The sequence below is a fragment of the Octopus sinensis genome, linkage group LG19 (genome assembly GCF_006345805.1).
Source record: "Octopus sinensis linkage group LG19, ASM634580v1, whole genome shotgun sequence".
Classification (NCBI taxonomy): domain Eukaryota; kingdom Metazoa; phylum Mollusca; class Cephalopoda; order Octopoda; family Octopodidae; genus Octopus; species Octopus sinensis.
This window is the reverse complement of record NC_043015.1, coordinates 47,713,234-47,740,422: the sequence shown is the minus strand read 5'-3', so window position 1 is coordinate 47,740,422 and position 27,189 is coordinate 47,713,234. Positions and strand designations below refer to the sequence as shown.

At 38.5% G+C, this 27,189-nt stretch overlaps 1 protein-coding gene and 1 long non-coding RNA gene across 2 annotated transcripts in view; one reads left to right on the top strand and one right to left on the bottom strand.

Moving 5' to 3' along the window:
• The window catches only part of LOC118767215, a 40,136-nt gene extending 31,665 nt beyond the window's left edge, over positions 1 to 8,471 (top strand). Inside the window, exon 3 of the long non-coding RNA XR_005003121.1 lies at positions 7,753 to 8,471. This is a non-coding gene — a long non-coding RNA (uncharacterized LOC118767215). The remainder of the gene's footprint in view (positions 1 to 7,752) is intronic.
• The window catches only part of LOC115222347 (protein FAM124A-like), a 22,990-nt gene continuing 4,158 nt past the window's right edge, over positions 8,358 to 27,189 (bottom strand). Inside the window, exons 2-4 of the mRNA XM_029792536.2 lie at positions 16,258 to 16,295; positions 9,543 to 10,603; positions 8,358 to 8,704 (exon numbers count right to left, since the gene is read on the bottom strand). Of these exons, the coding sequence (XP_029648396.1) occupies positions 9,678 to 10,603; positions 16,258 to 16,295 (964 nt within the window). The 3' untranslated portion in view covers positions 8,358 to 8,704; positions 9,543 to 9,677. The remainder of the gene's footprint in view (positions 8,705 to 9,542; positions 10,604 to 16,257; positions 16,296 to 27,189) is intronic.

Below are 27,189 nucleotides of genomic sequence, written 5' to 3'. Positions count from 1 at the left end.
CTGTTCATCTTCCCACACCAACATCCCTCTCTTCCCTGGATCATTTCTTCCACACCAACACCATCCCCTTCATATGATCATCACCCCCGCCTCCAACAGCATCCCCTTCATTTGACCATCTCCTCCATACCAACGTCATCTTCATCGTCTGACCATGCATCTCACACGAACAACATAATCTTCCTGCGATCATTTTGATATAACAAACTGGTTTGCTATTTCATCGACAAATCTTGTACTTAATAATGATAATCTTCACTTGACAGAACACGACGTACGTTTTAATTGCTCCAACATTTTGTTACTCGGGTTTGTTTCGACCCTTTAGAATTGGAATTTTTGTAAAGTAAAAATTTTGCATTATGTAGCTTGTTATTCTCTTTAAGTGAACATTTTTCTGGTTAGAATACACCGAAAAATGGTGACACAGCAGTCAAAAGATCGTAAAAAAATAGGGATTTTCATAGAAAAAAAGCACCTTTTTGATGTAAGTAATTTCTGGTGTTAACATGGTCCGATTTGAATTTTTTTCTTCTACGGAAGGAAGAGCAAGCCTTCTTTTATCATACTCTCAATTTTGGTCGACTTGCGCCGCAGGGTCTCGGAGGAGATAGTGCTAGTTGAAGGCTACCAAACCTACCACACAGATAACTTCAGCTTTATATATATAGATATAAAGAAATTGCCAGTCCGAATGAAAATTATATTTTTAATGAATAAGGCTCTTTTGTCTGAAGTCGAAAAAAAAAATATATATAAATGAGAATCGTACAAACGTAACGGTTTAACTGGAATTTATACCTTGTGGCAATACAACTAGATTAGAAACCATTTAACGGCGTTTGACTTGATTTTCACTTATTGTTTCTGGACGGGCAACATTTAACGAAAGTAATTACTTCCCTCGTATCTGCCATTGAAGGGCTTCAGAGAACAACTTTGTAACCAAAGGCACGATCATTGTCTTTGACATAAACTTTCGGAAGGAATATTCAACAAGACAGTCTGTCCGTATTTCGATTTTGGGCACCAAACCCACAATTTACTTATATAGTAGGGTCCACAAGAAACGTGCATGGAAATAATATTGGACGGTGAAGATCTTACTATCTACAATGGAAATTTGGGTTTCTAATTTTGGCACAAGGCCAGCAGGTTTGGAGGAGAAGATAAGTTGATCAAATCGACCCCAAAAGGACGAAAGCGGAATTTGAAAACGTAAAGACGGATGAAATGATGGTAAGCATTTCGTCCGGCACGCTGAAGATTCTGCTAGCTCGCCGCCTTCTACAATGGAAATATTAACAACGTTGGGTAGTATCTGAGTTTAATAATATTTTTGGTTGATATGGCTCAAGAATTTGGCGGAAAGGAAAGTCTTGGGGTCGATTTGCTCGACTAAAAGGCGGTGCTCTAGCATGGCCGCAGTCAAATGACTGAAACAAGTAAAAGAGTAAAAGAGAGATTATTGTTGGCTTTAAAGAATATGGCAGTCACAGCTCTCTCACAAACCAATATCCACAAAATATTTGCTGTACAATTTACTGGGACCAACTGATGGGATACACTGCAAATCTACTCCAATGGTATTTAAAGCCATAAAATCCTGACATCCGGTGGAATCATCCTGTCAAAGGTTTTCTCCATGTTATCGAAAGCCAATACAGAGGTTTTATCTGTGGCTAGGAATTTCTCCTGCAGCTGTCTTACCAGAAATATAGTATCAGTGGTGCTTCTCCCTGGCACAAACCCAAACTGCATCTCGTCTAAACTAACCCTCTCCCTAATTAGTTGAGACCCTATGACCCTCTCCGTGACTTTCATCACCTGATCCAACAACTTGATACCTCTGAAAGTATTCCTATCTAATGCACCACTTTTACCTTTGTAGCAGTTGACTATGGTGCTGTTACACCAGTCATTGGTTGACTATACGGGTGACTAGACTATAGCCTACACCACCAGATATTTTAAGCATCTCAGCAGTGATTCCTGATGGGCCAGGAGCTTTCCCTGTCTTCATACCTATTTCTTTACTACCTACAAGGGGCTAAACACAGAGAGGACAAACAAGGACAGACAAACGGATTAAGTCGATTATATCGACCCCAGTGTTCAACTGGTACTTATTTAATCGACCCCGAAAGGATGAAAGGCAAAGTCGACCTCGGCGGAATTTGAACTCAGAACGTAACAACAGACGAAATACCGCAGAGCATTTCGCCCAGCGTGCTAACGCTTCTGCCAGCTCGCCGCCTTTACCTGTCTTCATACCATTAATTGTTTTATCTGCCAAGGTACTGACAATTCAGATAACTGGTCCCTCTGTTGGGTCGACATTTGGCAGACTCTCTTTCTCCCATTCATTCTCTTTATTTAGCAACCTTACATAATGGCGTTTCCAAGTCTCTCTCTTTGCAGCATCATTAAATGCAAGTGAGGCATCATCCATGCGGACACATTTCCCTCCTATGACATCGCGATTTTCTCTCACACACTGTCTTGCAATTCGAAACACTTCAAGTCTCTGATCCTCACGATGCAGAACATTTCGTATCTGCTTCCCTTCTGGCTAAGTAAACCTGTCTCCTAGCTTCCTTCTAGCGATCTGATACAGTTCCCTGCGACCACCGTTCTTCCAGTCCTTCCATGCCTGTTTCTTTTCCGTAATGGCTCTGTCAAATACACTGTTCTACCACCACGTTACTATAGGTCGAGAAAGGACTTTGCATCAGTCGCAGATCTGGTCAGTAGCCCTCAACAGGTTGTCCCGTAAGAACCTTCCATTGTCTTCCACATTATGTGATTCTATATCCTCCTTTTTTTCGTCAAAAGCTTCAAGTAATATGTCTCAAAGTTTCTGTCCATTCAGAAGAACCTTAAGCTTCTAGACCCTTCTTTGCCATGCTAGTCAGCTTCTAGGCAGCCATTTAGCCCTGATCCTGAAGTCGCTAACTGCTAACCTATGTTGTGGGGTACATTCTTCACCTGAGAAAGTTTTGTCATTTATAAATAGTCATCTTTCCCGTTTCGTATCTATGTATATATATATATATATATATATATACATACCTGTATATACACACCTCATCCCATGTCCTCCTGGGTCTACTTCTTCCATAGGTTCTCTCCACTGTTAGAGTATATATATATATAGCTCACTGTTAAGGTCAGAACAACAAAAATGTACTCCATCCAATGAGAGATAAATATTATATAATGCACATTAAAAACTACTAATAGTTTCTTGCTATTAAGACACGTAGTTAGGCTAGTTTCTATAACATGCCCTAACCACATGTCTTAATAGCAAAAGAGTATTAGTAGCTCTTATTTTAACACAGTGTACATTAAATGATACATATCATCATCATTATCAGCATCATCATCGCTTAACGTCCACCTTCCATGCTGGCATGGGTGGGACGGTTTGGTAGAAGCTTACACCAGACTTCTGCAACTGTTTTGGCAGGATGTTTACAGCTGGATGCCCTTCCAAATGCCAACCATTTTACAGTGTGGACTGGGTGCTTTTAAGTGGCACCTGCACTGACGTGGTTACCAAGTACTTGCAAGACAAAAAAAATCTCTTTTGAGAAGGGTGGGGGCATTGGAGAAGGTGATCTTGTGTCAGATGATGAAAGGTTATAGCGAGGCTGAGAGACAGAAACATGTGTCTTGCTGTAGAGGAAGTACAAAGTTACTCGACCAGAGAGAGAGAGAGAGAGAAGTGGGGAGAGATCAGGAATGAAAACAGAGACAGGTGCACTTCCGTAAAGGAAATACACGATTACCAAACCTGATGGAAGTGCAGGAGGAGAGAGTGGAAGACAGCAGGATGGAGATATTGGCAAAGTGCCGGGCATACTCAAAAGGGACGGGGATCAGAAAATAAATGGGATGGTGAGTAAAGGAAGAGAGGGTGCCAGGGTATACCCTTGAGGTTCGAACGTCATAATATAAGTGGCAAGTTATTGCGAGGAAGCGTGATTAGGGGGTATGGACGGGCGGGGTGGGGGCTTGGGTATGTATAGGGTCGGGGGTGGGGGTGCTACCGGATAGCAATGACACAGAGGAACAGGATTGGGGAGTGAGAGGTAGGCATAGTGTATGAAGGAGGAAATGTGAGGAAGAGAAGACGTACATTAGTTTGTTTGGATAGGGTGAGTGAAAAGTTTTCTTGGTATGTGTGGGTGGAACACACAAGTCGAACTAGCAGATGATATCATTGAGACAGGGCCAAGAGAGGATTGGGGAATAGGAGGTAAGCATAGTGCATAAAGGGGAAATGCGAGGAAAGGAAGAGATGTAGTTTCATTTGTTGTGGTAGGGGGTGTGAGAAGTTTTCTTGTTAAGTGTGGGTGGGACACACACAGTGCTTCTGGAACTGAGTTTCGCTGACGTGGGCGGGTCTTGTCAAGAACCTCATATCGCCAGACATCTAGCTCCGTTGACATTTCCTCCGCGAGGCCCAACATCTTTGAGATCGGTCCTTACCACTTCATCCACGTTTTCCTGGATCACCCTCTTCCGCGGGTACCATCCATTTTCAGTGATCGGCATTTCTTTATGCAGCTGTCCTCATTCATACACATCACATGTCCAAACCAACATAGTCTTCTCTCTTGCATATTACGTTTGATTCCACTTATGCCTAACTTCTCTCTCAATACATTTGCACTTTGTCGCACATGCGCAATGATGTTGTACATCCAACGGAGCATACTAACTTCATTTCTCTCCAGTCTACGCATGTCTTCTGCATTCAGAGCCCATGTCTCACTACCGCAGAGTATAGCCGTTCTCTCACAAGCATCATACAGTCTACTTTCCACTCTGAGAGGGAGAGAGAGAGTCCTTTTGCTGCCAACAAAGGGAATAGCTCTCTGAACTTCCTCCATACAATTCTTATTCTTGAAACAATACTTTCAGAATGTGTGTGTGTGTGTGTGTGTGTGTGTGTGAGAGAGAGAGAGATCAACGCTTAGATTTTGTTTTGCTGAAGACAGCGTTTTTTGCTGGTATATAAAACACCCTTTCGCATAAGACAAACCCCGACATTTGTGAGGAAAAATAGATTTTATGTTTCACTATATTCTCTCATACACTGGGTATCCCATCCTTAATACGGTTACATTAGACGCACGCCAATTTTTTTCTTGATTTGCGAATAAAAAAAAGCGCGTCTTATACACCGGCATATGCGGTGTAAGATAATTATAATGATTGTATTAATCAATGGACGAGACTGCTACACCATATTTCCATAAGCTTTTGGCTAGCGTGTTTGGTTAGATGCTAGCTACCATATTTCCATAAGCTGTTGGTTAATCTTGATAGTACAGTTTTAACTCTTTCGTTATCGGTCGTATACTGGTATCTAATCAATGTTATTGGCGTAATCATTGAGATGTTACTGTTCAGTTACTAGCATCTCATTAACTTCATCAAAATCAAGAAGAGACGTACAGGTAAAAAATATTTGAATTGTCACATCTTTGTGTGGTGTTGATGGCTAAACAGATCGTTGCCCGATCATCCCCGTGCTCGACATCAGAGTCAAATATAGAACTCATCGTCAAGAACAGGCTTAATTTTACAAAACAAGAAAGAACCACAAAAACCAATCGTTTATCGATCTCTTAGAATAAAGCTTCAAACCCGTCCCTTTCCGACAATGAAAAGATAGAGATGAGCTGGATGTCGCACAAAATTTCTGTTTTACAATATAGATACCGAGATCCTGGAATCTTTGAATGGTAAGAAGAAGAACTACTTGGAATAACTCTTGAATGATCCCTAACTCCACTGCATGAGTTAATAAGGGATCCTTACCGAGATCCTGGAATCTTTGAATGGTAAGAGCAAGAACTACTTGGAATAAGTCTTGAATGATCCCTAACTCCACTGCATGAGTTAATAAGGGGTCCTTCACATTCCAGTTCATTGACCTGCTGCAAACCTATCAATCATTTGATATATGGGAATAGTTTTAGCCAGTATAGTTTGCATAGTTAATAAATAAAACGAAGGGAAATAGCTAAGACGGGCTAATGACATAAATTTGGATAATTAAGAGGTGATGTATTGAATGAAGTTCACAAAGTATTCTTAATTAATTGAAAGCCCTTCTTAGTTGAAAAAAAACAAAAACTCTTCTAGTGGCAATTAGAACGAAAAAGAGATAATTTTAAGTATGAATTAATTTCTTAAATCAAAGAATGGGAAATCTTTGTTAACTGGCAAGGGTGATAACTAGGGACTTGTTTCGATCTATCAGACATCATCAGAGCAATGTAGTCCGATCAAACATTATTTCTTTAAATTATCTCCCTTTTATAAGAGTCGCTAATAATTACCACCAGGTATTAGTCTTCTTTCCATAACCAAGAAAGAAATTAAATAAAGATTTTTTTTTTGCGTAAGCCCTTCAGAACCTGTTTCCTCTTTTAGTTCACTTTATTATTTATTGTACATTATTTATATTTATTAGTGACTTGGGATCTTTTCGGTTTGAACGGCAGTTTTTTTCTAGCGGTGTCATATGAAATTGTCACCCATAATTATGACCCTAGAATCGATCTATTACATTTCAATCTGTATTAGAGTTACGGTTAGGGGTGGGGGGAAGGGTATCTTTTTTCTTCACAAACGTAAATAAACCCAATCTGTTTCTTAAACGAGGGACATATTCATACGGCACATAATGTTTTCACCTCAATAGACGTCATTGATTGGTTGAAATTGCAGAAATTGAAGAAAAGACAACAACAAATATCTTACAAACTATAGAATTTTCTCAATAAAGCCAAGAGAAAAAGGTGTTTTATAAACACATTCTACCAGTATACGAAGTTTAAAAGTGTTTAGTTACGTGGAAATTATTTTTAAAAACTGCCGGTCAAACCGAAAAGATCTATGACTTGCCTTACGACAAATCGAATTTAAAAAATCTGTTCCATATGATTTGAAGCTTCATCAAATCTTCGCCTCAGCATAGAAACAAAGAATCTTTTGAAATTGTGTTAGTTTTCCCCGTTTATTAAAATGAAATTATTCACAAGTTATTGTTGTATTTAGGAATGGTCATTTTGCCACACGCACTATATATTTGGTGTTACTTCTCTCCAGCGTTATTTATTTTTTACATTAATCTTAATCTTATTTCGGCCAGAGTTCTTTCGTCACACTCCTGTGACCTCATCAGTGGTCCTTTGCTTTCTTCTTTCTTATTTGTGTGTCTCTCCTTACTAACGGTCAGCCATTTTGTATTTTGTATTTCTATTGTATGTGTCTTCATTTTCGCATGCGTATACCTCTATGTGTGTCTATGTTTAGTTAGTGTGTGTGTGTGGTGGGGGGAAGTGTCTGTAATATTTGTATCTCCTGTTTATATACGTTTGTGTAATTTGTCTTTGTTTATTTTTATTTTGTTCATGTGTTTACACCTACTTATTGTTGTTATTATTATTATTATCATTATTATTATTATGTATGTATGTATAATAATAATAATAAGAAGAAGAAGAAGAATGATGATGATAATAATATTAATAATAATAATAATAATAAAGTTATTTCATATGAAACCTCGTGTGATAGTCTGTGTATAGTTTCATATGAATTTATAAACGATGATTTCTTCTTAAATGCTTAATTTTTCTTCACTTATAAAATTCCATTCAATAATTTTCACAGCGACCTTGAAATATTTAATCTTATATATTTTCTATATATTTCTTTTTATTTCAGAAAGCCGAAATATTACTACTTCTCTTTACATTTCCGTACCTGTCGTCTTCTGCTTACATGAGCTTCAAAGAAAATGCAGATTGTTCCATTGCGTGCGGTAATTTTTCCCTCTCCTGCTTCAAGCAATGTTTCACACATCTGAAGCACAGCTTCGACCATTGTATCAAATACTGCAAATATTACATGAAGCAGTGCGATTTTTTCTGCTTTTGTATAGATTGTAAAGGCAGCCTGCGGCCACCAAATCCTAGAAGGTTCGTTTATACAAAACTGACTAAAACAAGACTAGCTAAATCTCGAAAACCTTCGGAGGAAATATCTAATCTTTCTAAACCTAAAGGAAAGTCCTTGAAATAAATTTTGTTCATGAAATATGATTTTGTTCCGCATTTTCTGATGACAATGACTTTGTTCCGCTTTTTCTGAATAACGATTTAGCATTAAAATAGCGGAAATTTGGTAATAAGTGTATAGATATGTGTATAGATATTGTGTGCGTTTATGTATAAGTATGTAAACACCTATGCTCATATAGATACGCATGAATATTTATGGATGCATGAATCGTGTTTTATGAATGCGCTTGTATAATTCTTTTTTGTTTGTTTTGGTATAAAATTTATAATCTATTTCGCAAATATATTATTTGCAAACATTACAGAAATGATTTACATCGTGTCTAGAGTCGAAGAGAAAATAAATGATTTCTTTATAAATGTTTTCTGAGTTCCAGAAATGTTGTAATCAAAAATGATATTAAAGTTTATTTCGTTACTTGGAATCTAGTTGAAAAAAAAAAAAAGATGTCCGGAAATCTGGATGCAGTTGGCACCGTGTTGCTTGTTTTACATATTTTTTTTTACCGGTGTTTGTATTTGATGCATGTCCACCGAAAATAGTTTCCTGTTAAGAACCAGAATGGAATTGTCTTTTCATCTTCCCACTGATCGTCCTTAAAGACATAAGCCATAAAATACATATATAAATTACAGAGAATTAGATTTCCAAACTGGCAATAATATGATTCTGAGACATGTAATAGTCTTCAACACCTGCGCACAAACTATTACTCAATAACAAATGCTACTCTCCACTTCCGGTGCTTATTTATTAATTTTTTGTAAGTTCTCTTTGTGTCATGCGCCCTATTTTTTACTCTCTTTTACTCTTTTACTTGTTTCAGTCATTTGACTGTGGCCATGCTGGAGCACCGCCTTTAGTCGAGTAAATCGACCCCAGGACTTATTCTTTGTAAGCCTGGTACTTATTCTATCGGTTTTTATGCCGAACCGCTAAGTTACAGGGGGGAGTAAACACACCAGCATCGGTTGTCAAGCGATGTTGAGGGGACAAACACAGACACACAAACACACACACACACATATATATATACATATACATATATACGACGGGCTTCTTTTCAGTTTCCGTCTACCAAATCCACTGGAATTGTTCTGTAAAGGTATATCTCAACTAAGTACTCAATAGCTCTTCATGAATGTACACTAAACATATTTGTTATTCTTGGTCCATCTTAGCCATTGTCTTAGATTTGTGAGAATATTATTTCTGTATTAACGCTCAGTTCAGTAATAACAGATTTTCTGCTTAGTTTGAACGGTATATTTATCATTAATAATAGTCCTCTTATATACATATAATACATTCAACCATAAGGTTTGACTTTTCCGAAATACATTCAATAAAAAGTAGGTCATATACGAACATCAAAATCTTAACTGTTCTTTGTAAAAAAACGAATAAAGATCTTAAAGACATTCCATTAGTACCTGGTTCGATTCTTCTCTGGAGACTCCATCTGTATACACATTATTGCCGGTAAAACATAATGAACAATCGCTTCTTCGAGATAAGTTAGATGTTTTTGTGTTATAACTGTTAGGAATTTGGCGCGTTTGAGTTTTTCACACGAAAAACACTTTGTTAGCGGCTGACAAATATTCGGGTGAATTTCGTTTCATAGACGTCTGGGGTGAACATTGTAGTCTCGGTTTTAAGCTCATTATAAGGGGATTTCCGTCATGATCCGATGTGCACCATTTATGACCAGACATTGGTTTACAAACGTTTGGAAAATGTGGCATCAGAATGCCAATATCAGATATCTGAAATTCAAGTTCAACGAAATATAATGGTTCGGGAATAATATGTGGAGGCAGTTGTTTGAGAACAAACTGTACGTCATAATGTTCTTGGTTGTCCACTGTGAACATACAGAAGTCATCTTGTTCGTATTCAGGAGCTGAATTCATAAGAACTTTGTAAAAGCTCACCATCGCAAGCCAATTGTCGCAGCTGACAAATAACATAAATCGCAAATGCTCTTTTCCATAATGTACGCGACGAATTCCCCAGAGAGGATAACCTTTTGAAGTACCATAGAATTCCTGCATATTATCGGAACAAAATTCTATTGCTTTTCTTTTGTCTATTCGTGATCGATGATAAAATTTCCAAGGTTTCTGTTGAAAGTAAAACTGAGCTTCCGAAAATCTTTGCTGAGTAAGCAATCCGTCCTCGAGTAAAAAAATCAAAATCGAAAAACTGGGCACAAAAACATGGCGGAGATAATCTTGCTTTTTCAGTGAATTAGTCTCAGAACAACGAGGACTTCTATTATCTGATATTTTTATGATATGTAGGTCAGAATCAAGAAGGTTTATTAGCGGCCGATACAGTGTATTAAGCATATTGATTTGGCTGCTGTCGGCGAATATTTTAACTTCAAAAGGTAGAAATGATTCATAAATTTCGGTAGTGATTATACTTGCGGCTTCGGAGCTAGAATCTGAACGACTCGAGCTTCCCTTCGAAGAATTCAAGCTAGCACCTAAAAATGGAAAGAAGAAAAAATGTGTGACTGTGTTGGCCATAAACCCAAAGTAAATAACAACAAAATAAATGCAATTTAAATGGACACAACAATGAATAAAAATACAAAATATTTTTACATAAGAATCTGAGCGATTTATATAGATATAAATTCGCAAGCATAATGTGTACGCGCACATCTCACCATTACATCTTGACAAAAATGCACACAATACACATCACACGATAGCGTTATCACACCTCATCCTCCCTGCTCGTGAAGGAAACAGTTTAAAGTCACCAAACTCTATAGAAATTCCAAGCATTCTGCTAATATTATTTACATCTACAGTCACGTGGACGTCACGAAGATACTATATTCTATGTCTTGTAATTTCATACTCTTCATATCAATGGCACAGCCAGGGCCGGATTAAGACCCATAGAGGCCCTAAGCACTTAAAAGATTTTGGCGCACCCATATATATATATAAATAAAAATAAAAACAATAATAAGTAATAAAATGAGTTTTTAGTTTTCAAAATGAAACAAAGCTAACACAATGAAATGGAAAATGGTGTTATTTTTTTTTTTATACTTCCGCTTTATTATATTTGAAAGGTTTTCTCCTTTTTTTTTATCGCAAAGTTTTTGACCATATCCTCATTATGACAAAATGAACACTTCGGAATTACATTTCCGATCATATAAAGAAACTTCGAATATTATTTTAGCAATACATAGGCGCAGGAGTGGCTGTGTGGTAAGTAGCTTGCTTACCAACCACATGGTTCCGAGTTCAGTCCCACTGCGTGGCACCTTGGGCAAGTGTCTTCTACTATAGCCTCGGGCCGACCAAAGCCTTGTGAGTGGATTTGGTAGGCGGAAACTGAAAGAAACCCATCGTATATATTGTATATATATATATATATGTGTGTGTTTGTCCCCCTCAACATCGCTTGACAACCGATGGTGGTGTGTTTACGTCACCGTAACTTAGCGGATCGGCAAAAGAGATCGATAGAATAAGTACAGGCTTACAAAGAATAAATCCTGAGGTCGATTTGCTCGACTAGAGCCGGTGTTCCAGCATGGCCGCAATCAAATGACTGAAACAAGCAACAGAGTAAGTTTAAAGTGAAATCTTGTTTGCCATAAACCATTTACCATTTCTTCGGTGCCCCGCTTAAGATCCACTTTAATAGGGTCTGGGTAATTGCATATCAACTAAAAAAAGAAATAATATACATACTCTATCACTACTTTCGGAGAAAATACAACTCTGGTACTACGGACAAATGATTAGAAAGCAAAAAGGAAGAATTGCAAGACTGATTCTTCAAACCGAGCCAAATGAGAGGAGGCCAAGTGGTAAACCAAGAACCAGATGGTTGAATAATATCCATAGTTTCAGTCGGTCATGCTTGGGAATCCAGCCAGAAAGTGTAATGATGGTTGCTTCTGGTAGGACCCAATGGAGGAAGCATCCAAAGACTCTACCTCTACGACCCTCCCAGTGAGCGAAGGTGGATGGCTTGATGGATTATTTTGCTCTTCGATTCATCTCTCTTTCCAGATTATTTTACTGTGGTTCGCCGGCACTACTTTCTAAAATCATCGAAGAAAAATACATTTACAGTTGAGTTCTTTTCGCTCAGTTCAAAAAAATTTAGTCAGCAAGCATAAAACACCCCTCGTTCAACAATATTCAGAAATTTTGGACACGTCTTGGTGTTTTTGACTTATTTTAACTATAAAAATCGAACGATAGAGCAAGAAGGATAGATATAACGAAGGCGACATGAAAGTTTATAGGGAATACAATAGAGTTTATTAAAATACGCAGAGTTAGAGACATTAAATTGAAAAGAATAAAATAATGTAAATATAAATAAGTTAAATACATGGGGATATTTAAATCCGTCAAAGTCGAGATATTAACTATGTCGGACTTAATCATGAACAAAATATTTGCTTAAAGAAGGGGACAACACCAATTTTTTTTTCGATGCAGGATTTAAATGGGGGAGCTAGATCAGGAAGCCCCTAGATAGAGAGTGTGTGTGTATCTAGGAAGTTTGGAAGCTTCAGGCAGTGAGTGGCAGGTGTAAACAAAAGAATAAAAGGGAAAGCACAAGGAAATATTTAAAACGAGCAAATGTGAAAAAGGAGACTACAGAATAAAGGGAAGACTTTAAGACAAGATCTGAGTAGAATAGAAGCCTGGAAACTGAACAAGTTATAAAACACAAGATGCAAATCTTCCCTTGAGAAAAGATACTTAGTCAAAAAGAAAGGACTTGGGACAGTAATAGAAGAGTTGAAACAGCGTATCATAGCAGTAGCAGGCAAGCTTTCCAGATATCAGAAAAGAATAGACCAGTATCAACAGAATAGATTATTTGAGACACCAGGGATTTTATAACCAAATAAACAATAGGAAGTACTGGAGATGAGAAACCTAATGCAGAAGAAGCTAGAAAGTTCTGGAGTAATATACGGGATAAGCCAGTCAATCATAATGGAAATACAGTATGGTTAAAGAAAGTGAGAGAACAAATAGTGAGTGAGAAGCAGCCAGATCTAAGACTGACTTGTGTATTGATGAGTAAAGTGTTAGGAAAAATGCTGAATTGGAAGGGCCCAGGACCAGATTTAGTTCAAGGATACTGGCAAAAGAAATTTAGTAATTTACATGGGAGGCTGAGGGAACAACTTCAGGATTGCCTGAATGGAGGAATAATACCAGATTGGATGACTAGAGGGAGGACAATACACATTATGGAAGATAAGAGCAAAGGCAATACAACTAGCAACTATAGACCAATCACTTGCTTACCATTAGAGTGGAAGCTGATAACAGGAATGCTTTCAGAAAGCATTTACGAGTACCTTGACAACCAGCATTTATTGCAAGAAGAACAGAAAGAAGGCTAGTGGAATGTGTGATCTATTATACATAGACAAAGCAGTTCTAAATGAAATAAAAACTAGAAAGAAAAATCTAAAAATAGCATGGATAGATTACAAAAAAGCTTATGACATAATCCTACATTTATGGATAAGTAAATGTTTGAGTATATTCAGTATAGCAGACAACATAAGAGAATTAATTAGCTTTAGCATGAAGAAATAGAAAGTAGATCTCTACTTAGGGGACACATTCTTAGGGTAAGTTAACTCGTTGTCCCCTTTAACATTTGTCTTATGTTTGATCCTCCTCAGTTTAGTATTAAGGAAAGCAAAGGCAGGGTATTAGTTCAGAAATAGTAAGGGAAAAATTCACTATTTACTCTACATGGATGATCTGAAGCTTTTTAGTAAGAATGAAAAAGAGATAGATTCCTTAATACGGACTGTAAGACTTTCCAGCAAAGATGTAGGCATGGAATTTGGCATAAATAAATGTGTAATATTAGTCATGAAAAGGGGACGGTTAGTCAACAGCGATGGCCACACATTAGAATCATCGAAAGGAGGAGAGAGTTATAAGTATCTAGGAGTATTATAATCTAACAGAGCACTAACTATAGAAATGAAAACGAAAGTTGAGGAGTACATCAGAAGGGTGAGGAAGCTAATGAAGTCAAAGCAAAAAGGTCCGAATCTAGTGAAGGCTGTAAATACTTGGGTAGTATTTACTCAGATACTCAGTAGCTTTTGTAGATTGGACAAAAACTGAATTAGCAAAGCTAGACAGAAGAACTTGGAAGGAATTTAATATGAATAGAGGAGGATTCTACCCAAGGGCATGGTATTAGCTAGAGTAGATATAGACTCCTATGTAGGTAATAGTGAATAAAGTAGTAGTAGTAGCAGCAGCAGCAGCAATATTAGTAGCGGTAGTAGTAGTAGCAGCAGCAGCAGTAGTAGTAGTAGTAGCAGCAACAGTAGTAGTAGTAGTAGTAGTAGTAGTAGTAGTAGTAGTAGTAGTAGTAGCAGTAGTGGCAGCGGCAGCGGCAGCGGCAGCAGCCGCACCTGTCCAACATCACAAGATAAATCGAACTAAGTTTTTCAGTAATCCTTTCTTCAAGCAACATCTTAACGTCACATTCTGAATGTCGTTTAGCGTCCATCTTTATTGCATAGTTTCTATTTTTACCGTTTCACATTCATCAACAGTTATCGGGTTCTTTTCACACCAGCCATCCTTTCGCCGTCGTCTCTCTTTTATATATTTTTTCGTTTCAGTTCTGTCTTTGTCTTGCCTGCAGGCTTCTCTCTGTCTGTCTGTCTGTCTGTCTGTCTGTCTCTCTCTCTCTCTCTCTCTCTCTCTCTCTCTCTTCTCTCTCTCTCTCTCTCTCTCTCTCTCTCTCTCCCTCTCTCGGTTGGACTCACCTAGCCATTTGATGTTTGAAAAATCCTATTGGGTTGTCCGGAAAGTTCATGCCGATTTTTAAAGGAAAGAAAAAGGTCAATTAATACTTGCCATTACATTTTTAATCAACCAAATATGAACCATTTTGTTGCACAATGCATCTCCATCTTTCCTTTAACTTGAAAATACCCTCTTCCCAGAATTGAGGTGCTTGGGAGGGTAAGTCGAAAGGTAAGCTGCTATAGAATCGGCAGGAACTTTCCGGACAACCCAATATTTATTTTTAGAATTAAATATTATTAGAAATCGTATCAAAGCGGTTAACTGGCAGAATCGTTAGCACGCCGGGCGAAATGCTTAGCGGAATTTTGTTCGTCTTTACGTTCTGAGTTCAATTTCCACCGAGGTCGACTTCGCCTTTTATCCTTTCGGGGTTGATAAACTAAGTACCAGTTGAATACTAGGGTCGATGTAATCGACTATCCCCTCCCCCAAATTATTACAGCCCTTGGATCTTTTCGGTTTGAACGGCAGTTTTTTCTAGCAGTGTCATATGAAATTGTCACCCATAATTATGTCCCTAGTGTCGATTTATTGCAATGCAATCTGTTTTAGGGTTAGGGGTGGGGGGAAGGGTATCTTTTTTCTTCACAAATGTAAATAAGCCCAATCTGTTTCTTAAACGAGGGACATAGTCATACGGCACAGAATGTTTTTTTTACCTCAATAGACGTCAGTGATTGGTTGAAATTGCAGAAATTGAAGAATAAAAAACAACAAATATCTTACAAACTATAGAATTTTCTCAATAAAGCCAAGAGAAAAAGATGTTTTATAAACACATTCTACCAGTATACGAAATTTAAAAGTGTTTAGTTACGTGGAAATTATTTTTAAAAACTGCCGTTCAAACCGAAAAGACCCACAACCAGTTTATTGGACATAAACTTAAAAACAAAATCTTATGTGGACCCCCAACCCAAGGATCATATGGGCCCCGGTTCAGAACCACTGATACCTAGTAAAGACCCGTTCTTGCTGAGTTTCATACACAATCTGATTTCAATCACAACTTATATACATTTTATTTATTTTACGTCGCAATTAAAAGCGCAAAAATGTCCTCTTAAATCATTCTACGCGGTTGTGTCTTTTTTCCCCTCTGGCAATTTATCTGTTCCACTCAATTTCTCTTTATTGTAAAGAGCTATGTGATGTGGTACAAAAGAACCATTCTCGTCACTTCATGTCATGCAGTCCTTCCAACCTCATACAATTTTAATTCCATTCCGACGGCTATTTCTAGTCACGAATAACACATTTCTTTACACGGAATCACTACAAAAACACTCACCATCACTGCTCGAACCTATTGAACTGTATCTTTGTGATCTGAAAATATAAACAACATTTTTCTTTCAGATAATCAACAAATTCAGAATATAAACACCAACTAAATTATATAAAAATTATATAAAAATATAATTATATAGGCGCAGGAGTGGCTGTGGGGTAAGTAGCTTGCTTACCAACCACACAGTTCCGGGTTCAGTCCCACTGTGTGGCACCTTGGGAAAGTGTCTTCTGCTATAGCCCCGGGCCGACCAATGCCTTGTGAGTGGATTTGGTAGACGGAAACTGAAAGAAGCCTGTCGTATATATATATATATATATATATATATATATATATATATATGTGTGTGTGTTTTTGTGTGTCTGTGTTTGTACCCCTAGCATTGCTTGACAACCGATGCTGATGTGTTACGTCCCCGTTACTTAGCGGTTCGGCAAAAGAGACCGATAGAATAAGTACTTGGCTTACAAAGAATAAGTCATGGGGGTCGATTTGCTCGACTAAAAGGCGGTGCTCCAGCATGGCCGCAGTCAAATGACTGAAACAAGTAAAAGAGTATATAAAACAAATCTCTGATGCATCTTTCTTTGAACACCAATTTATGTAACATCGTAATCTTTTATCTTTTATTTGTTTCAATACTTGAACTGCGCCCACGCTGGGGCACTATCTCGAAGAGTTTTAATCAAACAGATCGCCCCCAGTATTTATTTTCAACCCCATGACAACGGGTTTTTTTTTCATCAAGCAACTAGGTTGCATTGACGGTAATCATCACGGCGAGCTGGCAGAACCGTTAGCATACCATGCGAAATGCGTAGCCGTATTTCGTCTGCCGTTACGTTCTGAGTTCAAATTCCGCCGAGGTCGACTTTGCCTTTCATCCTTTCGGGGTCGATAAATTAAGTACCAGTTACGCACTGGGGTCGATAGAATCGACTTAATCCATTTGTCTGTCCTTGTTCGTCCTCTCTGTATTTAGCCCCTTGTAGGTAGTAAAGAAATACGTATTTTGTCTGCCGTTACGTTCTGAGTTCAAATTCCGCCGAGGTCGACTATGCCTTTCATCCTTTCGGAGTCGATAAATTAAGTACCAGTTACGCACTGGGGTCGATATAATCGACTTAATCCGTTTGTCTGTCCTTGTTCGTCCCCTCTGTGTTTAGTCCCTTGTGGGTAATAAAGAAACAAGTAATCATGTCGGCTGAGATCAGCAATTAGCGCACGACAATGGTTCGGAGTTTATTTACATCAACCACATTAACCAGTTTACGGCGGTGATTCATTCGGTTACCAGCGCGCGGCTACGGTAATCGCGTCGATTGAGGTTAGCACTCAGTGTGAGGTAGCGTTCAGCGTATATTTACGTCAACCGCTTTAGTGCAACTACTGTTCATTTACCTACACCATATCCCTGCGCAGGAAAGCTCATGCGGTATCATTCTTGAATAAGATCACTCGACAGCACAAGTCAGATCAACTTTATATATTTATTTACAATCACATGAATTCAAAAATTGACTTTAGTGTGGTAGAGTTCTGTTATAAACCCAAACTCGAATATCAAAGTTAAAAAGGTTTTAATCGACTAAAAATACAGCAATCTATTGGGTTGTCCGGAAACTTCGTGCCGATTTATAGTAGCTTACCTTTCGACTTATTTTAGAACATGGTTGAGTCTATAAAATAGGATTTGACTACACCTCCATTTAGAGCACAGTTTAAGCCATCTTTCCGTGGAAGAAGGTTTATGTTCCTATAACCTGTGTTAATTCTGTAACCCTTTAAAATGGAAGATAAGAAAGTTCATTTTCAGCACTTGATGCTTTGGGAATCAGACAAAAATTGCTGCAGCTCGGCTGGGATGTGTCACCCTACCCTCCATATTCACCGGATATTGCTCCTTCGGATTTCCACTTATTCAAGTCTCTGTAGAATAGTCTTAATGGTAAAAATTTCAATTTCTTGGATGACGTAAAAAGATACCTTGATGAATTGTTTGCCATGAAACCATCTCAGTTCTGGGAAGAGGGTATTTTCAAGTTAAAGGAAGGATAGAGACGTATTGTGCAACAAAATGGCTCATATTTAGTTGATTTAAAATGTAATGGCAAGTATTTATTGACCTTTTTCTTTCCTTTAAAAATCGGCATGAACTTTCCGGACAATCCAATACAATACAAACAAAGAATGCTAAATTGTAAGCAAAACCAAACTTCAACGCAATAACAGTTTTATGCAGCGAGCTGCTATAGTCTCGACTATCCAAAACCAACACTGAACACATCGTGCCGCAAACAGAGCAGAACTCCGCGCAGTCGTACTGCAGACATATAGCAGCAATCGAGACAAAGTCACGTGATCAAAACTAAAATCACAAGTTCAAAACAAGGTACCGCACATAGTGGCATATCACATTGTGAACAATGGTATCTAGTTTCCTTGCATTTCCTTTTTGCTTTACATGCACACCGTGGCTGTGTGGTAAGAAGCTTTCTTCTCAACCACATAGTTTCGAGTTCAGTCCCACTACTTGGCACCTTCGGCAAATGTCTTCTACTATAACCTAGTGCCGACAGAAGACTTGTGGGTGGATTTGCTAGACGGAAACTGAAAGAATCTTGTCGTGTGTGTATGTATGTATGTATGTATGTATGTATGTATGTATGTATGCATGCATGCATGCATGCATGCATGTATGTATAGAGACAGACAGACAGACAGGTTATGAGAGGTAATTGTGTCAATGAGACCCAAAGGTGTCAGGTAATGCTGAGTAAGTGCTATGGACAGACCATAGTTAAGCTCCAGGTTCGATGATTACGCGAATAAGGAGTTCAAGGTAGGTCATATATCAGCATGTGTATATATAATTTTTTTCTTTTCCAGAATAAGATAAAAAAACATACATACATGCATGCATCCATGCCTACATACATGCATACACCTATGCATCTCTTTAAAGCATGTCTTCTTGGCGTGGGAGAAACAGTAGTGGAAGATGTCCACGTCCTTTCACCATGCGGTGTGGAGACCTCCACGTGGTCTGTACTTTGGCAGGTCTGATGCTTCTATTATTTCACGGAATAATAGATTCCTGAATGTCAATCCATCCCCAACACTGCCAAGCATCCGCCAAATCAAATATGAGTTCACGACTCACATGCCAACTAAATACGAGAAAACATTTTTTGTACCATTTCACAAATTTTCTCATTGGTTTGTGTGTCGTCGCCGCCAACTGATCTGATCGATCGACTCCGCTCATCCACTCATTGTATGAAACAACTACACTCGGTTTCAGTATGGCATTACCATCTGTATCTTGTTTCCTAGTGTCCTTCATACTTGCAGAATGCCTAGTGGATAACATGCAGACGGTTTTCTTGTCACGTAATACTAGAACGAGAATGCCACTATCGGTGTGCTGTTTCCTCCTTCCGAAGTTTTATCTTGTGAAGATCGGGCGGCATGTTTTTCCTGTTCGTCCTCACAGTCCCTCAAGCATTAGTCCCCCTCATCTGCAGCTTCAGGAGGAGTTCTGAACTGGAAAACCAATTCTCCATAAAAATATTGTAGCTTTGTCAAAAAAGTTTTAATTCAGCGACAACACGACATCGGTTGACGCTAGAGTAGACGCAGGAAGATCCAATCCGTCCTGACCAGTGTAGATTTTGGCTCTGCCTGCTGACTGGCTAATCTTGACTGGCAAATCTCTGCCAGTTGATTGGCAAACCCTGGCTCCAAAGCCGGTGCGTTTGGTCGGGTTGTATTGTTTAAATCGGAGCCTTTCCTTGAATTTCTACAAACTCTCGTCCGTACAAAAGTCCTCTGTGGGGGACATACACCATTCTGAAATTTTCAGCCATTTCGTCAACGATAGGACGTATCTTGTGCAGCCTGTCATCCTGGTTCTTACCTAAGTTGAAACGAAGATTTCGAAGAAACGCCAAAAATCGATCACGTGACATCGTTTCCGGAAAGAAAAGTGTCGACGTAACTGGATCCCGATTCCAGTATGACGTCAAGGTCGGTTTCTTCATGATACCCATCAGTATCAGCAGGGCAAGCAGAACTTTGAGTTTGTCCCCTGTGGTTCGTAACTAATTACCGCCATGCCCGGGTTTGACATGCTGATGATGGTTTTCAACATAGTCATTCGTTTCGTCCGCTATTATACTGGATCATTTCATCCGTCAAAAACTCGAAGATTTCCAATGGCGAACTTCCATGCTCAAGGTTTGTCTTTATGCCAAGCGTACCAGTAAAAACATGCCGTCGAACGAAATTGTCTGTCGCTCGCCTCACGACATTCTGTTGTCCAGAGCCATTCACTGCTGCTCTCCTGTACCTTTGATTCGCAGGAATACCATCATCGCTATCGGAATCATTTGATTCTGAACTAGAAAAATACTCACTCTCTGAGTCATTGTCCGAACCGGAAGTAACGACTGGTGAGGTGGTTTGAGCTTGGTGTAGCTTGGCGTGACGACCGTAAATTCCATGAAACAGGACGCGAGACCAAATTGACAGAACCGGAATGGTAGTACCAGCTTATTGGGCTGTAAATATTTACATGAAACATCTAATCGGCCAATCAGTTGGCAGGTGGTGGACCGCTACTAACTCAGGCGACAGGTTCTAAGTCAGGTGGCCTATAATTACGTCGACCGCTTTAAAGCACGTACATTGCGTGCGAAAATTTACGTCAACCGTTTTAAAAGGGTTAAAGCCTGGTATTTATTCTATCGGTTTCTATTTTGCTGAAGCGCTATGTTACGGGGACGTAAACTAACCAATGCCGGTTGTCAAGCGGTGGTGACGGACAAACACAACACACACGCTCGCGTGCGTGTATATATATGCCAGAGAACCTCCCAAAACTAGTAACCATTTATTAAGTATTATCCGAGCCAAATAAAATTATACATGAAGCAATCAAACAGTATACAACTCACCATAAATCATGAACCCAAAACCATGCTCAGCCATACAATTATGAAGGCTGACTTAAAATAACGATGACACCCAAGATATAAAAGATTCACAAACAAGTATATCAAACATATTCCCATCTTCAGCTGCCTAACAGATATCACTATGGTTTCGACACCTGGACAGTAATATTCAAACGGACGAACATCTTTCAGTTTCCGTCTACCAAATCTACTCACGAGGTTTTGGTCGGGCCTGGGCTATAGTAGAAGACACTTGTCCAAGGTGCCACGCAGTGGGACTGAACCGAAAGATACATGGTTAGGAAGCGAACTTCTTAACCTCAATTCCATGCCATTTCAAATAATACTAATGTTTGAAAAATAGGAATACAAAATACTGAATGAAAAAAAATAAATATTTTTTTTACTGCCACTAAACAGAATAAAAAGGATCTTTGATGAGAAAATTTATTTTTAGAATATGCTTACTTGATAAAGGAAGATTGGGAAAAAAAGCTGATTGAATAGTTTTGTTTGAAAATAAGAATAAGAATACAGAAACGCAGTTCAAGTAAAGGAAGTAATTTCTGTAGGAACATAAAAGAAATCCATGTCATTGCTCATTTACTCCACTGATATCACCATCATCATTATCCTATTCGTCAGTGGTAGTAGTAGCAGCAGCAGCAGCAACATCCTCGTAATCATCATAATCACCGTAATCATCATGGTCGTAATCATTGTCGCTTGAAACAATAACATGTTTACTGGATGTCTCTAGAACAAATACTAATGGAGTGAATAATACAAGCATAATTCAGAGTATCTGAATCATATAGGTCCGAGAAAGACGATTATACTCTTTTACTTGTTTCAGTCATTTGACTGCGGCCATGCTGGAGCACCGCCTTTAGTCGAGCAAATCGACCCCGGGACTTATTCCTTGTAAGCCTAGTACTTAATCTATCGGTCTCTTTTGCCGAACCGCTAAGTTACGGGGACGTAAACACCCCAGCATCGATTGTCAAGCTATGTTAGGGGGACAAACACAGACACATAAACATATGCACACACATACATATATATATATATGCACACATATATATACGACGGGCTTCTTTCAGATTCCGTCTACCAAATCCACTCACAAGGCTTTGGTCAGCCCGAGGCTATAGTAGAAGACACTTGCCCAAGGTGCCACGCAGTGGGACTGAACCCAGAACCGTGTGGTTGGTAAGCAAGCTACTTACCCCACAGCCACTCCTGCAATTATGCAATTTTTTTTTTGCTGAATAATCTTCACAGACGAACTGTCTATAAGGACCAAATGCCTGTGCTGCACATAAGCTCTATCAAATCGATATTGCCTGTACAGGTGCATGGTAAGCCAGACGTCAGATGTCGAAGTGATCCGCAGGTCAACGTGAGATGAAGTGCTATGCTCAAGAACACAACATATCGCCTGATCCGAGAATCGAACCCACGATCTTGCGATCGTAAGTGCAACACTCTAACCACCAGACCACGATGCGGAACATGTATAATGTAGTTACTTCTAGAGCAGTGGTTCCCAAAGTTAATGGTATTGCCACCCTGGGGGTGCGGAAGAAATTTCCAAAGGAGTGCTGAAGAAAAGTGAGGCGATAATAGGGTAGCGATTCATGTAAAAACAACACAATAATGGGTTGATTAGGATAAGCTTTATTTATTAAATAAAATTTATGTGAATGTGTTTCAGAAAGAGGCCTATGTTTCTGATGGTTAGTTGGGGGTGGAGGGCGCCAGGAATGTGGCCCGAAAAAGTTTGGAAACCAATGTTCTAGAGTTATTTATTTGAAAGCGTTAGACGTGAGATTGTTAAATAATCAGAAGTAGTTTATTGAAAATGGCAGTAGTATTTTTGTTACTGCCACTTGCGCTATTTTCGAAAGGCAATGCTTCCTTTAACATTCTAAATATGAGATATCTGCCTCCTGAAATTCCCTGATTCACTATTGGAGCAACGTTTACAAAGTACCCCTGTTAATCCTTCAGGCACATCAGTAATTTTATAGTTAAAAGGATCTACAATCCAACGGAATGTGTAAAGCAAACTTTGGAAAAATAATCAGAGAACTATCGATAGAATGCCTGGGGCACCACCTTGAAAAGTATAGCCGAATAGATCGATCCCCACTACTTATTTTTAAAGACTGGTACTGATTCTATCGTTCTCTTATGTCGAACCGCTAATTTGCGGCAACGTAAAAAGGCCAACACAAACACAGACACACATAATTAGATACACGCACGCACAATACATATATATATATATATATATATATATATATATATATATATATATATATATATATATATATATATATACCCTAATATATTGACATCTATAGGCAATGTAAATTGGATTCAATTTTAACAATAGGCTGAAACAGCTGTAAGAAGTAGTTTATGGAATTCAATAATTTATAATATGACTTTTAAAATCTGTATTTGTATTATTATATTATCTATTGATTTTGCTTCAGTACATGAGCCAGAGGTGTTTCTTCGACACGTGGAAGGTCGATGGTGCCATTTTCTTTCAGCTTTGCAGCGCATCCCGAACGGTTAATTAGTAAGTTTTGACAACAACCAACACATGTATTCGAGGAGTGGAAGGTGAAGAATGCAAAGAATCAAACACAAAGAATGAATGGGAAGGTCAGAATGGCTTTTGAATGAAAAGCGTTCTAAAGGTTCTTGAATTCTTTGATGGTTGTTCATGCGTATCATTCCTGACAATGTGGGTACACACACACACGTATATACGTTTATATACATACACACAGATACGTATATATATATATCTGTGTGTGTGTGTGTGTGTGTGTGTACATACATACATATATATATTTCCTGTCCTAAGCGTCTGATAATAAATTACTTGTACCACGTCCTCGTTTTTTCATGTTTGTTCTTCCTTGTTTGCATTCACTACACACACACACACACACACACACACACACACATATATATATATATATATAGTAGAATGTGTACTTACATATAAGAGAACAAAGTGTACGTACGTCGCTATATATATATATATATATATATATATATATTATATATATATACAATACAAAATGGGACAAGAACGCAAAACATCCGGCCGGACAACTAGGTGATACAAAAAGGGCCAACAACACATCCAGATAGACGATACAAAAAAACAAGGGTGGGTCATTCGAAGCTTTCTATCCTCAGTCAAGAACCAGATCATCCTCGTAATTTCGGCTGATTAATCTTGAGATTGCTCCAATCTGGCCAGCCCCAAGGAAAAACTAATCTAAGAGCATTAGATTCCTTGGAAGAAAGCATCGAATGTATACAGAAACAAGGACAGAAAAACAGACAATGTTACACAAATATAAATACAATACAATAATAATAACAGGACATAACAACAGGTGTCTTTCGACTGGGGACGAATTGAATTAAGCTGGTGTGTGTGTGGAAATGAAGCCTTACGGCAGAGATACAAAAGTTTCACTAAGATAGGGAAGAATATCTATTTCTATTTCTTTGCTACCCACAAGGGGCTAAACACAGAGAGGACAAACAAGGACAGACAAACGGATTAAGTCGATTATATAGACCCTAGTGCGTAACTGGTACTTATTTAATCGACCCCGAAAGGATGAAAGGCAAAGTCGACCTCGGCAGAACTTGAACTCAGAACGTAACGGCAGACGAAATACGAAATACGGCAGACGAAATACCGCTGAGCATTTCGCCCGGCGTGCTAACGTTTCTGCCAGCTCAGAATATCGATGTTGCACGGATCACGGTCAGACTCAAAAAAGAGCGAGCAGTCTGGCCTATCGGTCACGTGGGAAGAGAATAGAGAGAAAAATAGAAGCTAATGCAGCGACCTTAAGGAGATGACAGTTTGATTTTCACGTCTGTTATTTTAACTAGTCACAAGCTTTATTTTAGCCAGTTAAACAGATTACACGATCACTGATCACCGTTGTCGTCTGTATTATTTTAGCCAATCAGAATACGCAGCTAGAAATAAACAATCTGTGCGCCATGTTTTAGCTATTTAAACGACAGTGCCAATACCTATTTCTTTACTACCCACAAGGGGCTAAACACAGAGAGGACAAACAAGGACAGACAAACGGATTAAGTCGATTATATCGACCCCAGTGCGTAACTGGTACTTATTTAATCGACCCCGAAAGGATGAAAGGCAAAGTCGACCTCGGCGGAATTTGAACTCAGAACGTAGCGGCAGACGAAATACCGCTAAGCATTTTGCCCGGCTCGCTAACGATTCTGCCAGCTCGTCGCCTTAACCCTTTAAACGAATGTGCCAATACCTTAGCGGCAGAACCGTTGCTTAGTTTTCTTCCCGCCTCTCTCAGACGATAGCCTTGGTCTAGCTACGATTTTATAATTTCTACCAGTTTAAAAACACACGTATCTTAGTTTTTCGTATTTATTAATGCCTATTATCTGATTGTGGATATTTAAATAATGAGGGAGATAAATTGAATATTAATTTAATTAATATCAATTAAAAACCAGTAGCCTAGCATACAAAAATCTGAAAAATCAGAGAAAATTCTAATATATGTGTATATATATTAAGAGCTAAAAACCACTATGTGGACAGCCATATGCTAGAAATAGATCACCTACGATCATACTACAAAGAAAGAATGTTCTCTAGAGAAAATTCAGCGGATACCAGATGAAAATTTAATATTAATATTAATTCTTGATTCTTTCTTTGTAGTTTGATTGTAGATATATGGTTGGCTCTACATCACAAATAATTTCATGAACATGGTCATTTTCTATATACATTATCCAGTTTACTTTATAAAACATGAAAGTACATATGTGGATATTCCATAGTACTACTATTGCTACAGTACAAATCGCTTAATAGACTTGTAGGATTCACACATTTTGAGTAAATGTTGATTTCATTCATGTTATAAACTAAGGTATATAAAGTTCCGTGTCTCGATTCTGTCCTAACTCAAGCGTATTGACGAACGATGTACTGTGTAATCGTTATTTTGTTTTCTACCAAAAAGCTCTGAAGAGGCCCATTTTTGTCAGTGAATACATGCACGCACACACACACACACACGCAATTCATCTTAGCTATCTTTAGGGGCACTCTTAATTTCTTACGAAATCATAATCCAAAAAGTATAGAATAACGGCCTTAAATGTCTGTGCTTATCTCTGTGCGTGTTTCAAGTATGTATGTATGTATGTATGTTTTTAGCTCATTCTGGAAAAGAAAAATTTTATGTATACACATGCTGATATATGACCTACCTTGAACTCCTTATTCGCATAATCACCGAACCTGGAGCTTAACTATGGTCTGTCCATAGCACTTACCCAGCATTACCTGACACATTTGGGTCTCATTGACAACATGTATTTATATATATGTATATATATATATATATATATATATATACACATACATGACGAGATTCTTTCAGTTTCCGTCTAGCAAATCCATTCACAAGCCTTCTGTCGGCACTAGGTTATAGTAGAAGACATTTGCCGAAGGTGCCAAGTAGTGGGACTGAACTCGGAACTATGTGGTTGAGAAGAAAGCTTCTTACCACACAGCCACGGTGTGCATGTATATATACAATGTTGTTAGTGCATGATGACTATATTGGGATATTACACATGTTATAATTCCTTATTTGGCATGTTCTCAGCATAAGAAACTATTGGTAGCACATAAAAACATGTATTGTGTGTGTTAAATAATATGCATCTGTTAAGGGTACACCAGGCACATGCATCACAGCCATATGTGCGCGACATGGTGATCTCATATCAAGATAAATAGCGCATGACCTAGCAGGCGGGTCCCAGTTAGAATTTTCTTCTGGTCGAGTAGCCCATCCTGCTCAAAAGGATTAAGGCTGTTGAACGAACCACCCATGTTTCCAGAGGTGAATTATCC